This window comes from Lepidochelys kempii, chromosome 12 (genome assembly GCF_965140285.1).
Source record: "Lepidochelys kempii isolate rLepKem1 chromosome 12, rLepKem1.hap1, whole genome shotgun sequence".
NCBI classification, from domain to species: Eukaryota; Metazoa; Chordata; order Testudines; family Cheloniidae; genus Lepidochelys; species Lepidochelys kempii.
In genome coordinates this window covers 21,278,327-21,296,699 of record NC_136391.1, presented here as the reverse complement: position 1 = coordinate 21,296,699, position 18,373 = coordinate 21,278,327, and the positions used below count along the sequence as shown (strand labels likewise).

Genomic DNA, 18,373 nt, shown 5'->3' with positions numbered 1-18,373 from the left:
AGAACCCATTCCAGATATCATCTTAAATGGTATTCATCTGGATGTTGTTGACCAACTTTGCTACATTGGCTCTACTGTTACCAGCAGTGTAGATCTTGATGCTGAGCTGACCAGTAAAATCGGCAAAGCAGCCCAGGAACTTTGGTCTTTTGCAAGACAGAGCCTGGAACAATAACAAATTGTCAAACTATAGTGAAAATCTGTATTTCTGAGATATGCTTTATCCACTCTTCTATATGGATTAGAAACATGGACAACTTATATCAAATATATCAAAAGACTAAACAGTTTTCATATCAGATGCCTGTGTAAAATTCTTCAAATAAAATCACAAGACAGGCTGATAAATATGGAAGTGTTCAATTGTGCTGGTATGTCATTCATGGCAACGTTGATCAGTAAAAAAGACGAAGATGGCTTGGACATGTCAACCGAATGCCGGATAACTGGATCCCAAAGCGTGTGCTGTGCTCTAAAGATTACAAAGGGTCTAAAAAGAGAGGCAGACCGCTGCATAGATTTCAGGGTGCTTGCAAGGATGATTTAGTATCCTTTGAAATCTCTGTGGATGATTGGGAAATGCCGTTCTGGTTGGCTTGTAGACGGGGTGATGCATTGTGAGGCGGACTGGATCGAGCTTTGTGATGAGCAGCGTCAGAGGAGGAAAGAATCTGCTGCTCGGATTCAGAGCGTTGCTAGCGCGTAGGTATGCCCTACCTGAGGATGGGACTGTCACGTGCGCGTTGGACTGAGCAGCCGTCCAAGAACTCAGCAGCGTATACGCCATGCTAAGCAAAGAGCGACAGTGCCAGTAGCATTTCAGTACAAGCAGTTTTTGTTTCATGCACAAGACCCTTTCTGCCATGGCCAGACTATTTAAAAAAAAAAAAAAAAAAAAAAGTAAACCGACCCATAGAGCTGGTCAGAAGTTCTTTGATGGAACATTTTTTGGTCAGAGAATGCCAATTGTGAAAATTGAAAAACTTTTTGCAGAGACTTTGACAAATTTGCAATGGAGAAATTTCTGGTTTCCTACCAGCTCATCCACCTGCTTTTTCAGCAGCCCAGGCTTCCAGGCTCCTCATTTTTTCCAAGAGCCTGTAAGCATTGGGAGCCCCAGCTCCTAAACTCCCAGGCTCTTTGGTCCTTCCATAGCTTGCCTGGCAGAGTACCATGGAATGGGTCTTCTTCGGGTTTTCAAATCCCAACTTACAAGGTTCCTGGCTCAGCAAGGTAGACTCAGCCAGGGTACCAGAGCTTTCAGAGTCTGTAGCTCTGGGACAGCCCACTGAGAAGACTGCCCCAGAGTTGGGACTCCAGTCTGTTTTTGAAGAGAGTTTTGAAATTTGAATAAATCCAGATCAGAACAAATTTTGAAATATCTTAAATCCTTTGCAAATTGGAGTTGCACGACTCTACAAATCAGCAACTTTGGGACTTTGACGTGTGTGTGTGTGAGAGAGAGAGAGAGAGAGTTACCTTTCCTTTGACATCAGCTGGGTTCAGCAGGCTTTCTTGAATGAGTAGACTAGAAAACATTTGATCAAGTTGGGATTTCTGGAGCAATTATTTGCTGCATCCCAGAGATTTTTATGAAATGTTTTAATTGTATAATTCTGAGAGTCCCAAATGGTGATTGATGGTTAGTCAGTCACCTTTATCCCACAGTGTGAGCACAGGATGAGAAGTGAAGGTGTTAAACTGTTTGGTTGTGCAGTTGAATTGGGCATGATTAAGAACAGATTTGAGGTTTCTTTATCAATACCCATACTGTTTCTCATGGGAGATTAGGTGGTTGGGGGATCCTTGACTTGCAAAGCTGAGTCCTCCCAGTGAGGAAACATCAAATAGTGAATGGCTCCATTAATTTGTTTGAGCTTTCGGACTAGGTCCATTGCTGAGTAACCATTTGTTAGCCAACTAATAAAAGTGTGACCTGTTGCCTCTAAGGAGATGTGTCTCCTATTTGTCTAGGTATTTAACTGTCAGTCACCTGGGGACATCAGCAGTATCCTATTATGTTATTCTCCATCATATTTATTTTAGTATGGTGCAGGTATATGGTCTTATCACACTGTTTCAAGAGACTGTTTAAATGCTCAAATTTGTGTTCCCATTCCTTCATTTTAGGTGTCTGTTTGTGATGTCGGATGTTTAGTCTTTAACTCAGCCATCACATGCTGGCTGCACATTTATGATATCGTATCTTTTGTTTACAGAAATAGCTTCTGCATTAAAAAATACTGTTAAAATGAAAAAAATATACAAATGTAATATTTCCTTAAAAATATTTGTCTTTCTTCCTGGTTCTACATTCTTAAGTTACCATTAGCTGCACCATCATTGATTATTATTTCACTTGTTATCGTCCCTATGGTAAAATTTTCTTTGTTGAAATGCTGTCTCTGGTGCCTTCCAAACACGTTTAGTTCAATTAAGACACCCTTGATAGGCTAAGATCTCTTGGGAATTAATCTCACTTTCCCCTAATTATGGAGTTGTAAAGAAAATAGGAGTTATGTATTTTTTTTTCAAATGATTCCCTTCTGTACTTTTAGAATTAAGTGAAGGTAGGTTAAGAAGGTCCAAATTCTTTTAAGAATCCTTATGTGAATGCAAAACATTAGATTTGAATGGATCTTTCAAGTTATATTTTTAAACTTATTAGTCCTGGGCATAATTATATATGATTTTCAGCTATTGAATATTTTCTAATGTATACCATACTGATGATTAAAAAAAAAACCACTGTCTCATATAATGTACAAAGATGTTTAATGATCACACAGGTTGAATCAGCAAAATAGTTTATAGCCACTCCATTGTTTACCAAATATATGTTTCTACCAAATGAGACATATAGTAGACAATAAAAAGCCAACATCTTCTGTTAAGCAACCTTGAATCCAAAATATGAGCAGTGTTGAAGCTTAATAACAAAGTTATAGGCACCTTGAAAATACTATACCTAGATATTTAACTCCTCCTCTTCTCCCTCAAATTTTAGTCATTTGAAAACATTTTTACTGATACAGTAAAAATACAAACCCCAAAAAACCGCAAAAGAAACCTTTGTTTATCCAAAATAACTTTAGTCTCTTGATATTAATTGATTTGAAAATTTTCTTGATTATCTAAAAATGCAATTGTCCAAACTTATTCAATATACTCTATTCCATCTGAATAATTGAGGTTTGACTCTACAGTATATATTTTAAATTGGATTTATGATTTAACGTGTTCCTCTATAGTTCGCATTGTAGCACAGATTCAAAGGAAATCTAATTGACAAAGTGTGTAATTGAAATCACATTTATTTCATTTTGTGATTACAGATATGATATTGATTTAAAGCATTTTTGCAAGTGGGTATTTGCATCAACAATTTACTGATCCCTTCTTTGAAGAAAAACCTTTAAATATAGTGTTTCTTTTTAATATAAGCCTTTGTCTAATATCAAAATAGCTATGATTTATTTGAAATGGCTCTTCTCAATTTAATCAGATTTCTCTATAATAATCTCCACAGGATGGCTTGATGGTGGAAAATATGCATGACCTTCCTTACACCGTTTATGTTGGGCCAGAAATAACTGCAGCAATGGCAGTCATTAGTGCTGCAGTGAAACACACCTGCCCACGTCTCCCATTGGGTATCCAGATTCTGTGTTCTGCAAATCAACAGGCTGTAGCTGTTGCTCTTGCTTCAGGTAATAGAAATGACTCATAATTTGGTACTGGTAATTGATGTGATATTTCCTCTCTGAAACTTGTGTGCTAACATAGACACCCTCAGGAAGGAGACAGGAAGGGCACAGATCCTTCAGTACACTCTCTCTCTCTCTCTCTCTCCTGAAAAGGCAGGAAGAGGGTTGTACAAAAGATGCCAACTTCATATTGAGATGGTCCCTATTCATTGCTCAAGTGAGAGGCAAATAAAGATTAATTTCATCCACAATGGTTAAACATCTGATTTCAGTTATATCTTGGGATACTCTTGTTAGCTACTGTAACTGAATTTTTGTAAAGGAATGTTTTGATGGGGTAATTAATACGAAGATTTTATTCTTTGAGTGATTGCTCATGTCCATTCAACTTAGGTGTGCGTGCCAGAAGTTTTTCCCTCAGCAGTATGTGTAGGGGACGGGCTCTAGTGCCCCCTGGAGTGGTGCGCATATGTCGTGGCATATAGGGCGTTGCCAGTCCCTTCCACCCTCAGTTCCTTCTTTCCGCCAGTGACTGTGCATGGAACTGGTGCTGCTTCAGCTAGAGCTGTTGCTTTTCGTTCGTTCAAACTCTTCTTTGCCTCTTGCAAATATTACTGTATATAGTTTCCCTCTAATTTAGTTCAACCTTTTTGTTAAGTTGGAGACTTAGTAGGTTGCTAAAGGGACTTCGCCTCAGGATGGGGCATGCCCCAGTCCCCAGACTTTAAACCTGCGATCACTGTAAAAGGCCCATGTGAGCCAGCACTGGCCTCCTTCTGTGGCTCCAGCCAAGAAGCCCAGGAAGATGGGGCAAGGAAGGTCTCCATCTTCCCACAAGGGAAAGGACAAGTCTGGGGTGGACAAAGGCCCTGTTTCAGGCACCTCCTCACCCCCTTCGGGATCCTGGGCCCCAGCTCAGGTTGAGTGGTGTAGCCCAGCCTGCAAAGGCGGAGGTCCTCGGCAGCTCCATGTGCCGTCCACATTGGAGGCCCTCCAAGCAGCGCAAGACATTATGTCCCTCCCGATGCCACACTCTCCAGCCCCTATGGGGTCCCGGTCCCAGGGTAAACCCACGTAGGGACCACCACAGTCTCCACCTTTCCGGCAGCGCTCCCCGTCATGGGGGACATCCTCCCAAAGGTCACCCTCTCGCCGCCGACACGCTTCTGACTGTGATAGGCAGAAGCTTCGTAGCTCCATCCAGTCTCCGGACCTAGGATGAGGGCAGAGAGACTTGAGGCACAGCTCGCCAGTAACCGGGAGCAGACCTCTGGAGGTACACTCCTCCCGGCAGGAGTTTTGCAGTCGGCGCCCGGAATCTCCATGGCACTGGTACCGTTCCAAGGACAGGTCAAGGGACCAACGGTACCGTTCCCCAGACCGTCGCCAATCCCTCAGGGTGGCATCACCACGTGTGGCTGCATCTAGTTCCCAATCTCTCTCCCCACTCGTGAGGCATAGATCGCCAGCCCGGAGTCATTGCGGATCCGCTGCGTACCGCTGGTCACCAGGGCCCCAATCCAGACGCTCATAGAGGTTAGCCACATCCAACTTTGGGATGGGTGACCAGTACCAATCAGCCCTGTCTTGGTCGCAGGGGAGCGACCACTCGGGCTCTGGCTCAAGGTTCCCTAGTGGTGGGAGCAAGGTTCCCTAGCTAGGGAGGTAGCCGGCATGATCTTCCAGAGGTGGGGAACTCCCCAAGTGGATTTGTTCACCACCAGGCAGAACAGGAGGTGCCACCGGTTTTGCTCCAGATGGGGTCTGGGCAATGGCTCCCTCTCTGATGCCCTTCCTCCTTCTGTGGGCAGGAAGCCTGATGCATGCATTTCCTCCGATTCTGCTCATCAGCAAGGTCCTAGTGAAAATCAAGAGGGAAAAGGTGCAGCTTGTCATGATTGCCCCGCTGTGGCCTCACCAGAACTGGTTCGGGATGCTGTCAAGCTGGTCAGCGATCCCGCCCTGGCTTATGCCGAACTGACCGGACCTGCTGTCACAGGATCACGGCCAGCTCTTGCACCCCAACCTCATGTCCCTCCACCTCACAGCATGGATGTTGCGTGGCTGAACCCGGATGAACAGGCCTGTTCGGACGGGGTCCAGAAGGTCCTCCTTGAGAATAGAAAGCCCTGGACTAGGCAGACCTACCTGGCATAGTGGGCGAGGTTCTCCCACTGGGCGGCCGAGCGGGGCATCTCCCTTTCTCATTCTTCGGTGCAGTCGATCTTGGACTACCTGCTTCATTTAAGGAACCAGGGCCTGGTGCACTCCTCTATCCGGGTGCACCTGGCGGCCATTTTGGCATTTCATCCACCAATTCAGGAGCAGACTGTGTTCTCCCATGACATGACTGTCAGGTTCCTTAGAGGCCTTGAGAGGCTCTTTCCTCAAGTCCGATCCCCAGCCCCTCAGTGGGATCTCAGCTTGGTTCTGTCCAGGCTCATGGGCCCGCCCTTTGAGTCTTTGGCCTCATGCTCCCTTTCCACCTATTGTGGAAGGTAGTTTTCCTGGTGGCAGTGATGTCAGCAAGGCGAGACTCCGAGCTATGAACCCTGACTTCAGAACCGCCATACGCGGCCTTCTATAAGGACCAGGTCCAGTTCCAGCCCCACCCAGCTTTCCTTCCCAAGGTAGTGTGTACTCTCCACATGAGCAAGGACGTCTTTCTTCCGGTCTTCTGCCTTGAGCTCCATGAGACTAGTGAAGAGAGGCACCTTCACGCTTTGGACTCTGAGGAGGACTCTGGCTTTCTACCTGGATTGGACAAAGCCTTTCCGTACGTCGACTCAGCTTTTCATCTCTACAGCTGATAGAATGAAGGGCCTTCCAGTGTTCACGCAAAGGACTTCTAACTGGATCACCTCTTGCATTCGAACCTGCTACGAGTTAGCGGGAGTCCTCCACCGCCAATCGTCAGAGCCCACTCGACTAGAGCGCAGGCAGCTTCAGTGGCCTTCCTGGCATGCTTCCCGATCCAGGACATCTGTCAAGCCACGACATGACCCTCAGTACAGATGTTCATGGCCACTGTGCCATCCCGCAGCAGGTTGGGGATGATGCTGGATTCAGCAGAGCTGTATTGCAATCTGCATGTTTGTGAACTCCTTACTTGCCCCCATAGGTACTGCTGGGAGTCAGCTAAGTTGAATGGACATGAGCAATCACTCGAAGAAGAAAAGACAGTTACTTTTTTCCGTAACTGGTGTTCTTCGAGGTGTGTTGCTCATGTCTGTTCCACAATCTGTCCTCCTTCCCCACGGTCAGAGTTTCTGGCAAGAAGCAAATGAGGATGGAGGGGGCCGGCAGTGCCCTATATACTACAGTATACACGCGCCGCTCCTGAGCCAGTCCCCTACGGATACTACTGAAGGAAAAACTTCCAGCACCGGTGCATGTAGCGAGCACACACACCTACGCTGAATGGACGTGAGCATCACCTCTCTTAACCAAAATATTAAGCAATTTAAATTGTGCTTAGAAAAGTTAAATATAAATTCAACTTACCTGGCTACATGAATCCCGTAAGAAACAGCAAGGCTAGCAACAATTGTACAGTCTCCTCCTCCCTGCTGAAAGTTTGGTTCAAACAATTTGTGTTCCACTCATTTGTTTCTTGGTTTAAAGCTGATGGCTGAATTAACACTGAAATCTTGCATTTCGTATCATTACCTTTAAGTAGTGACAAACAAATCTCAGGTTATATCAGCATGCTCTTTTCTAGCTTACAAGTATATTTTCCATGATCTATTTTATCTTCTTGCATTGCTGTATTGCCTTTTTCTTCCATGCTTCACAACCCACACTGTTGCAGGTAAGTTCTCAGGCTACTTTGAACCACTGGAGTCTTTTAGTTACAGAGTCATGGTGAGTGGAGAGCAGATGCATCTTCTTATAATATCATACCATTTAAATGGTGGTTTTTACCAGTTTTTGTTTCTAATGCTTTTGTAATATTTTAGAAACTTTCCCCTAATGATTGTTTTCTCAACAAAAAGGATAAACTGTTCTTTTCTCCCAGTATTTTGCATGGAGTTCAACTGAATATCATTGTTTTAATTTTAATACAAATGACAGTAACTTTGACGAAGATTCTTGTCATATCAGAATATTTTTATTGGTGATTGAGCTTCTCTGTTGTTTTTTTTTTTTTAAAAGCTCAGCTCTGTAAATAATATCTACTGCTGCAGAGCAAGGCAGGCAGCATGTACCATTCCATGTCCATGAATTGTGTGCATGCAAAAATATGCACACACACTTTCTTTGATGCACTTCAGATCACAGGACTCCCATGTAAAGGACCATTTAAACTGCTCTGACTGGTAGTTTGCACATGCATTTACCCAGATTGCCCATGCAAGAGCAGTATATTCACATGTTTGTGCATGTATAGTTTTAAAAACCTGGCACTTTCTTTTGTAAGACCCACAAAATTAAAAGATGTTTAACTTTGTGTTTTAAAAATATTAAAAATACCATTCAGAAAATGTGGACTTGTCTATTAGAATGACAGCTGTAATTTGGTTGAATTTCTCTCTGAAAATCTTGAGTCTCTTTCTTAAGAGAGTTTTTATTAATAGAAGTGTTTTGTACTGTGATTTCTTTTCAACATTTTAAAAAGTGAAACTGCATTTTTGCTGTTGATCTGGTTGGTAAACTAGCAAGCTTAATCTATTTTCATTGCTTCCCTAAAGCTTATAGGAAAAGCTATGGCTGCAATAAAAAGTAACTAACAAAATCCAGTTATCTTTTAATTTTTAGGTACAGTTTCCATATAGGGATACTTGGCAGTGCTTGCAAAAACGTCAATTTATTGTATTTCAAAAAATCTGAACCGGATGCTTTAAATTAACTGGGATTCATTTAGGGACATGTTGCAGTACCAAAAGGAGAAGATATTGAAGGAGCAATGTATTTCTGACTTCTTAGTCATTGTTAATGAGGGAGAGAATTCCTGAAGGTACTGTTAGAGTTCTGTGCTACTTGCTCTGTAACTGGGGGACTGGAGCTCTGAAGGACCTGTGTTTAATGCATTTCATTCAACTACTGCAAAAATGATTGTATCAAGCTCAATGAACAGGAAAGCAAGAAGAAAGAGGGAATCACTGTAATTTGAAGAGCCCCTTTCAGCAACTCTTCATTAAAGTGAATGCTGCTTTGTAGATCCCTCATCTTTGGTCAGTATTTCTGTAATGATGCAGTAGTGACTTGATTGTGTAATGCTGCAGTTTTGATGGTCAATAGAGGTGACTATTAATAAACAGAGCATTGCACATTTTAGTCTTTGTTACAAAAACACTTAAAGATGTGGTACTTGAAAAAGCAGATGCAGCAGCAGCAACGTCTCCTGCTATTATGTAGCCATTTCATTCCCTCTGGGGAATGTCTGTCTACTCTCTGTCAGTAATAATACCTTGGAACAGAATTGTGTTGGAAAACAGCAGTTGTCTTCTGGCTTTTGAGAAAATGTAAGGAAATCAGAAGAAGCACCAGCACTTTGTCACTCATACAAACATTTTGTCTGTAGGTGAGGAATGAAGCAGAGATGAACTTCTCAATTTCCCCCCCAGCATTTTAACTCAAAGGAATTATCAGATAAATCTGACATTGGCAGTCATATGGTGCTACATTTAAGAATGTAAAAGGAAGGCACCTCCTCCCCTTTTTTTATTGTGTAAGAGTAATGGTCACAGAAAGGAACATGGACTAAAGGAAAAAAGCCTGTCATAAAATACACCCACTTGGTGGAACTTGGTTTCTTTACAGACCTATATATTTATTAATTCTACAGCTCTTTAAAAGAGAGATCAAGGTGCCTGACAACATGCATCATTTTCAAGCAGCCTCAAGAAAATGCAATGGAGTCCGCTGATTATGCAGAAAACAGTAACAGCTAGGTAAACAAGTGTGGACATCAGACGTGCCAAACCTGTGGAAAAAATGCAGAAATTGGGCTTGTTTTTGGCTTAATTGGCTTGTGAGTTGCTTGTTGTCTAGTTTTTGACTTGTAGCTTGTTGCTTTTTTTTTTTTTTTAAATCGGCTTCTGGCAAGCAGGGGCCGGTGTGGGGGAGGAAGAGAGTCAGGGGTGCATATTGGGCTGCCACAGTCCCAGTCTGTACACTAGGGGGATCTTGTCACATAGGGTATGTCTACACTACGAAATTAGGTTGAATTTATAGAACTTGGTTTTGTAGAAAGCGGTTTTATACAGTGAATTGTGTGTGTCCCCACACAAGTGCTCTAAGTGCATGTAGTCAGCGGAGTGTGTCCACAGTACCGAGGCAACCGTCGACTTCCGGAGCGTTGCACCGTAGGTGGCTATCCCACAGTCCCCACAGTCTCCGCCGCCCATCTGAATTCTGGGTAGAAATCCCAGTGCCTGATGAGGCTAAAACATTGTCGCGGGTGGTTCTGGGTACATATCGTCAGGCCCCCGTTCCCTCCCTCACTCCATGAAAGCAGGGGCAGACAATCATTTTGCACCTTTTTTCTTGAGTTACCTGTGCAGACGCCATACCACGGCAAGCATGGAGCCCGCTCAGCAAACCGTTACCGTATGTCTCCTGGGTGCTGGCAGACGTGGTACTGCATTGCTACACAGCAGCAGTTAATTGCCTTTTGGCAGCAGACAGTGCAGTATGACTGGTAGCCGTCATCGACGTAGTCCTGGGTGCTCTTTTAATCGGGTGCCTGGGCAAACATGGGAGTGACTCAGTCAGGTCATTTCCCTTTTAAGTTTCGTCTCGTGGCGATTCAGTCCTACTGGAAGTGCACTGTCTTTTAACCTCCAGCCAGCAGAAGATGATGGCTAGTCGTCATACTGCACCGTCTTCTGCCAAGCACCCAGGAGATGATGATGGCTAACGGTCGTACTGCACAGTCTGCTGCCAGCAAGATGTATAAAGATAGATGAAGTGGCTCAAAACAAGAAGTAGACCAGATATGTTTTGTATTCATTTTCTCCTTCCCTCTGTGAAATCAACGGCCTGCCAAACCCAGTTTTGAGTTCTATCCTTGAGGGGACCATTCAGTTTCTCGCAAAGCCACCCCCTTTGTTGATTTTAATTCCCTGTAAGCCAACCCTGTAAGCCATGTCGTCAGTTGCCTCTCCCTCCATCAGGGCAATGGCAGACAATCGTTCCATGCCTTTTTCTGTGCAGACGCCATACCACGGCAAGCATGGAGCCTGCTCAGATCACTTTGGCAATTAGGAGCACATTAAACACCACACACATTATCCAGCAGTATATGCAGCTCCAGAACCTGACAAAGCGAAACCGAGCGAGTAGGCAATGTCAGCGCGGTGACGAGAGTGATGAGGACATGGATACAGACTTCTCTCAAAGTAGGGGCCCTGGCAATGTGGGCATCATGGTGCTAATGGGCCAGGTTCATGTGGTGGAATGCTGATTCTGGGCTCGGGAAACAAGCACAGACTGGTGGGACCTCATAATGTTGCAGGTCTGGGATGATTCCCAGTGGTTGAGAAACTTTCGCATGCATAAGGGCACTTTTATGGAACTTTGTGACTTGCTTTCCCCTGCCCTGAGGCGCAAGAATACCAAGATGAGAGCAGCCCTCACAGTTGAGAAGCAAGTGGCGATAGTCCTGTGGAAGCTTGCAACGCCAGACAGCTACCGGTCAGTCGGGAATCAATTTGGAGTGGGCAAATCTATTGTGGGGGCTGCTGTGATGCAAGTAGCCCACGCAATCAAAGATCTGCTGATATCAAGGGTAGTGACCCTGGGAAATGTGCAGATCATAGTGGATGGCTTTGCTGCAATGGGATTCCCTAACTGTGGTGGGGCCATAGACGGAACCCATATCCCTATCTTGGCACCGGAGCACCAAGCCAGCGAGTACATAAACGGCAAGGGGTACTTTTCAACAGTGCTGCAAGCACTGGTGGATCACAAGGGACGTTTCACCAACATCAATGTGGGATGGCCGGGAAAGGTACATGACGCTCGCATCTTCAGGAACTCTGGTCTGTTTCAAAAGCTGCAAGAAGGGACTTTATTCCCAGACCAGGAAATAACAGTTGGGGACATTGAAATGCCTATAGTTATGCTTGGGGACCCAGCTACCCCTTAATGCCATGGCTCATGAAGCCGTACACAGGCAGCCTGGACAGTAGTCAGGAGCTGTTCAACTACAGGCTGAGCAAGTGCAGAATGGTGGTAGAATGTGCATTTGGACATTTAAAAGTGCGCTGGCGCAGTTTACTGACTCGGTTAGACCTCAGCGAAACCAATATTCCCACTGTTATTACTGCTTGCTCTGCGCTCCACAATATCTGTGAGAGTAAGGGGGAGACGTTTATGGCGGGGTGGGAGGTTGAGGCAAATCGCCTGGCTGCTGGTTTCGCACAGCCAGACACCAGGGCGGTTAGAAGAGCACAGGAGGGTGCGGTGCTCATCAGAGAAGCTTTGAAAACCAGTTTCATGAATGGACAGGCTACGGTGTGAAAGTTCTGTTTGTTTCTCCATGATGAAACCCCCCGCCCCTTGGTTCACTCTACTTCCCTGTAAGCTAACCACCATCCCCTCCTCCCTTCGATCACCGCTTGCAGAGGCAATAAAGTCATTGTTGCTTCACATTTATGCATTCTTTATTCATTCATTACACAAATAGGGGGATAACTACCAAGGTAGCCCGGGAGGGATGGTGGAGGAGAGAAGCACCAGGAGGGGTGGTGGACGAGGGAAGGACAAGGCCACACAGCACTTTAAAACTTTAAAACTTATTGAATGCCAGCCTTCTGTTGCTTGGGCAGTCCTCTGGGGTGGAGTGGCCGGGTGGCCGGAGGCTCCCCCACCGCGTTCTTGGGCGTCTGGGTGAGGAGGCTATGGAACTTGGGGAGGAGGGCGATTGGTTACACAGGAGCTGTAACGGTGGTCTGTGCTCCTGCTGCCTTTCCTGCAGCTCAACCATACGCTGGAGCACATTGGTTTGATCCTCCAGCAGCCTCAGCATTGAATCCTGCCTCCTCTCATCACGCTGCCGCCACATTTGAACTTCAGCCCTCTCTTCAGCCCGCCACTTACTCTCTTCAGCCCGCCACCTCTCCTCCCGGTCATATTGTGCTTTCCTGCACTCTGACATTGTCTGCCTCCACTCAGTCGTCTGTGCTATGTCAGTGTGGGAGGATACCATGAGCTCAGAGAACATTTCATCATGAGTGCTTTTTTTTCGCCTTCTAATCTTCACTAGCCTCTGGGAAGGAGAAGATCCTGTGATCATTGAAACACATGCAGCTGGTGGGAAAAAAAAAGAAGAGGCAGTGGTATTTAAAAAGACACATTTTCTAGAACAATGGCTATACTCTTTCACGGTAAACCTTGCTGTTAACATTACATACACAGCACATGTGCTTTCATTCCAAGGTCACATTTTGCCTCCCCTCACCACGTGGCTAGCCCCTCCCCTCCCCCCCCCGCCCCTGGCTAACAGCGGGGAACATTTCTGTTCAGCCACAGGCAAACAGCCCAGCAGGAACGGGCACCTCTGCATGTCCCCTTAAGAAAAGCACCCTATTTCAACCAGGTGACCATGAATGATATCACTCTCCTGAGGATAACACAGAGAGATAAAGAACGGATGTTGTTTGAATGCCAGCAAACATACACTGCAATGCTTTGTTCTACAATGATTCCCGAGTACGTGCTACTGGCCTGGTGTGGTAAAGTGTCCTACCATGGTGGGTGGAATCAGGCTGCCCTCCCCAGAAATCTTTTGCAAAGGCTTTGGTAGTACATCCAGGAGAGCTGCAAATGCCAGGGCAAATTAATCATTAAACATGCTTGCTTTTAAACCATGTATAGTATTTTAAAAGGTACACTCACCAGAGGTCTCTTCTCTGCCTGGTGGGTCCGGGAGGCAGCCTTGGGTGGGTCTGGGGGGTACTGCCTCCAGGTCCAGGGTGAGAAACAGTTCCTGGCTGTCGGGAAAACCGGTTTCTCCGCTTGCTTGCTGTGAGCTATCTACAACTTCATCATCATCTTCCTCATCCCCAAAACTTGCTTCTGTGTTACCTCCATCTCCATTGAAGGAGTCAACACGGCTGGGGTAGTGGTGGCTGAACCCCCTAAAATGGCATGCAGCTCATCATAGAAGCGGCATGTTTGGGGCTCTGACCCGGAGCACCCGTTTGCCTCTCTGGTTTTCTGGTAGGCTTGGCTCAGCTCCTTAAGTTTCACGCGGCACTGCTTCGGGTCCCTGTTATGGCCTCTGTCCTTCATGCCCTGGGAGATTTTTGACAAAGGTTTTGGCATTTCGAAAACTGGAACGGAGTTCTGATAGTACGGATTCCTCTCCCCATACAGCGATCAGATCCCGTACCTCCCGTTTGGTCCATGCTGGAGCTCTTTTGCGATTCTGGGACTCCATCATGGTCACCTCTCCTGATGAGCTCTGCATTGTCACCTCTGCTAATGAGCTCTGGCCAGTGTGGCAAGCTGCAGGTGACCATGCAAACAGGAAATTGAAATTCAAAAGTTTGCGGGCCTTTTCCTGTCTACCTGACCAGTGCATCTAAGTTGAGAGTGCTGTCCAGAGTGGTCACAATAGAGCACTCTGGGATAGCTCCCGGAGGCCAATACCGTCTAATTGCGTCCACAGTACCCGAAATTTGACCCGGCAAGGCCGATTTAAGCGCTAATCCACTTGTCAGAGGTGGATTAAGGAAATCGATTTTAAGAGCCCTTTAAGTCGAAAAAAAGGGCTTCATCATGTGGACGGGTGCAGGTTTACATCGATTTAACCCTGCTAAATTCGACCTAAACTCCTAGTGTAGACCAGGGCATAGAGTGTTCGGGTTCTTAGGGATTGGCTTGTTTGGGGCTTGTTTTGAAATGGGATTAGTTTGATTTTTGGGCTTATTATGAAAGTCAGGGTGCTTATTTACTGTGTGAAAGTTGGCAACTGTGGTGAACATCTGTTCTAAGAGGTTTCTGGAAAAATAACTATAGTAGTAAGAGAAAGTGTGGGGTGCATACCCCATCACAGGAGATAATAGCACTTTCCTACCTCACAGTGTAAATACACTAAAGATAGGGAGATTCTCAGATTCCACAGTACTGGGAGCCATATAATTACCTGAGATTCATCTTGTTCCTTTACTACCTATTGTTGCTTCTTCTTAGAATCAAACACTATAGTTGATGCAAGGCAAATGTGAGTTTGGTACACTGGGAGGGGAGAGAATGTGGGGGAAAGGGAGAAATGAAAGTCATTGTCTTAAATAGTGCCCCACAGTATGCAAAAGTTTGAGAACTGCCATTTTACTGGATTACCAATAATGTTCTAAATTCACAACTGAAAATCATTTTTAATTGGGGCCTGATTTTGCATTCAACCAAAACTCCCTTTCTATTTTAATAGGCATTCAATCTCTATAAGAATTACAGGGCCAGATCTCTAAATTTGATCAATTAAATAAAAACTGCAGAAAGTTTTAGAAATTTATTTTAAAATTTGAAATTTGTACATCGAAATCCAAAGATTGTATCTTAGCTGCAATTAGGAGGTAGCTCACCATCCAGCTTACGGGTTTTTCCTTGTAGTGGGCCTAGGAGGTACGGGGGGGGGCTGTTTGTGGAAATTCAGTTTGTGTTGCTCTTGATGTATGCCTTGCACCTAGAGGCTACGGTGATGGGTTGCACTAAAAATCTTTAACACATGTTTTAACTAGGCTTGACAAACTACTTATCAGCAGAGACTTGCTTTTTGTGCTAGTGTCTGAGAACCTCTCAATACTGTATCAGAATAGACTGAAAATGTAATTACAGGATGAAATTTAGGAGAAATGTAATTTCTCTTTGCAGTTCAATTTCATCTTCAGATTTCAAATTTCTTTTCTAGGTCTGGATTTTATCCGAGTTGAAGGGTTTGTTTTTTCTCATGTTGCTGATGAAGGGATTATAAATGCCTGTGCAGGTGATCTGCTAAGATACCGAAAACAAATCGGAGCACAGCATGTTCAAATTTTTGCCGATATTAAAAAGAAACACAGGTAAATATGCGCACTGTTTACATATGTGTTAATGTAAAAATAATCTGATGTTCATTTTACATTAATCTTATTAATTACTCAGAAAGTGAATATTGGGAGAACTTTACTGCTCACACAGGGTCTTGCAAAACTATTAAACTTGCCCCTATAAACTGCAGCTTTCTGCATCTGTGTAATTTGCAGTTGTTTAACTTTCAGAATTTGTAAATGTCTTGTTTCTGACATAAGGTGATGCTTTATATCAGTTAGATGTATCTCCTTATTATGTTTACAAATAAATCATGTTTCATGAGGGTAAGCATCTAAAATAGCTATTTTAATAGCTAAGTTAATATTAATATTTTAATAGCTAAGTTATATGGGTGGCTACCAAATGTGACACATACAAATCATGAGATTTTTGCCACATTAAAAGCTCTTATCCCTTTCCCTCTAATATTGGTTTCTTCAATTTTAAATCAGTGCTGTATGTGGATATGGAGTATGTTTTATGATTATCAGGCAGCAGCATCTTATGACAGCTATGTGAATTCAAGCTGACATTTCATCACAATTGTCATATAGTCCTTTCTGTTATTAGATGTTTCTTTGAAATTTAATTCAGAAAAAGAGAGAACCAAAAAGCTGTGTATTGCGCATATCAAGTAGCTTGAATTCAAGAAAGATTTGTGTGTGGAGTGTGGGAAAAGTCATGGAAATAGCTAGGTTTGGGGCATATTTAATATCTGGTTTAAAAAAAGAAACATTTCATTATAATAAATGATATGCCGCATTTTCAACATAAGTTTAAAGGTTCCTTCAAAGCATTTACTTTCTAACTTCACCTCTCCATATTCTGAACATCTGTGCAATGATATTTCTTCTTCTGAGAAGTCCCAGAATGTGGTACTTCATGCACATATTCTCATCTTTGTCATATGAGACACTCATATTCAGAATGTACACTGAATTGTTCATAGGCTGATACAATGTGGTGTTTGTTATTTGCTTAGTTAATAGTGGAAAGGAGAATGTCATCTAACCAGTTTATGGGAAACAAATATTCATGGGATTATTGAACTAAAGGGCAGGGGTTAAAAGGCTGTGGTGTTTTCTCTAACAACAACAACAAAATGCCTGGCACCAAGAATTAGCAGTGTCCAATTCTCTAACTTGACAAACTGTTTCCCAGGTTATCCTTCGTTACTAGCGTTAGGGATTTCCATTTCCTTTCACTCTGTTTTTTCCCTCCATATTTTTACATATGCACAACTTCATCAAGGCCCTGACATCACAATGACTTTCTTCTGGCTGCAAAAAGTTGTTTGGTATTCTTTTTTTAGCACAGTCACACTGATGGAGAGGGTCATGGCAGAGTGAATATGCCAGAAGAGGCATTGCCTCTCAATATGACTGAAGCAAGTTCCTTCTATTCCATTCCCAGATCTGGTTGGCCCAGAAAGAAGGACACTAGTCCCAGGACTACTGGTCTTTTGTGGTTAGTGCTCTGTACTACCATAACAGAGTATCAGGTTACTGTATAATATTGTCTGTGTTAAATATCGTATTTTCTGATTCTATTGTAGAAAAGATAGGGGGAAATTATAAATGTAAAAGTTGGTGTTTCAAAGGCTAAAACTTTCTCAAATTTTTGAAGCTGTCTAAAGCTGAGGTTGCTCTAGATGTAGGTTTCAGAAAAAGAGGCTAGCTTACACATCTTACTGACAGTTACTGCTTAAAATTTGAATGGTACATCTTTGGATGCATGAAGCAACTACTGTTTGAAGATGATAGCTGCTCTCATTTTTTCCTCCAAAGACAGATATCCAGGATATAGTGCTTGCTAATGACTGAAAGTTAGTTCTTTTTGTTGGCCTTTATGAAATGAGATGATGCTCCTAGTCCAGTTCCTAGAGGACAAGGACCTGATTTACAGAAACACCGAGCACCTACAAATCCACTTGAAATCAGGGGAATTCAGCATCTATGAAAATTAGCCACTCACTACAAAAGCTGCCAGCTCAGTTGGTACTCCAGGGTGACAGTCTAGCACATTTAGCAGTCACTGTGTAGACAGGGTGAGACCCAGACAAAGAGACAAGTGGGTTATGGGTCTAGGATGACCAAACTTTTTTTTCCCTCACATTGTGTTTTTAATGTCAACTGTAAAAAAAAAAAAAGGCACTTAACACTCAAAAGTCAATCTTCAGTTGTTCTGACAGTAGGGAGTTGAAATACAATCATGAGTTGTAAGAAAAGCAGCCTAACATTAAACAAGGTGGATAGCAAGTATGTATGCTGAAAGTAACAACAGGTTATGTTTCTGCTGTTTACAGCGCTCACGCTCTGACAGCAGATGTCAGTATATCAGAGACTGCTAAGGCTGCTGAGCTCTTCCTTGCTGATGGGATTGTATTGACTGGAACAGCTACTGGAATGCAGGCAGATCCTAAAGAATTGAAAGGTGAGAGCTGTCACACGAAGGTCAGGCAACAACCAGTGAATCATTTTCTGGATTAAATATAGAGAGAAATCTATACATTCTCTGTTCTAAAAACAGAGAAACTTTCTTTCACCCTAGTGTTTGATTTGGTCTCGCACAAACCAGCGTGATTTGGGTTTTGGTTGGATGTACAGTAGCATGTTTATAAAAACAATTTTTATAGCATAAAAGTT

At 43.7% G+C, this 18,373-nt stretch overlaps 1 protein-coding gene across 5 annotated transcripts in view; it reads left to right on the top strand.

Moving 5' to 3' along the window:
• LOC140896266 (uncharacterized protein F13E9.13, mitochondrial) overlaps positions 1 to 18,373 on the top strand; it is a 79,999-nt gene that overhangs the window by 11,870 nt on the left and 49,756 nt on the right. For 4 of the 5 annotated variants that reach the window (XM_078848107.1, XM_078848108.1, XM_078848106.1 and 1 more), the window contains exons 4-7: positions 3,530 to 3,710; positions 15,568 to 15,718; positions 17,142 to 17,195; positions 18,034 to 18,161. In XM_078848107.1, coding sequence (XP_078704233.1) covers positions 3,530 to 3,710; positions 15,568 to 15,718; positions 17,142 to 17,195; positions 18,034 to 18,161 — 514 coding nt within the window. The remainder of the gene's footprint in view (positions 1 to 3,529; positions 3,711 to 15,567; positions 15,719 to 17,141; positions 17,196 to 18,033; positions 18,162 to 18,373) is intronic. The other variant, XM_073307776.1, reaches the window with a different exon arrangement.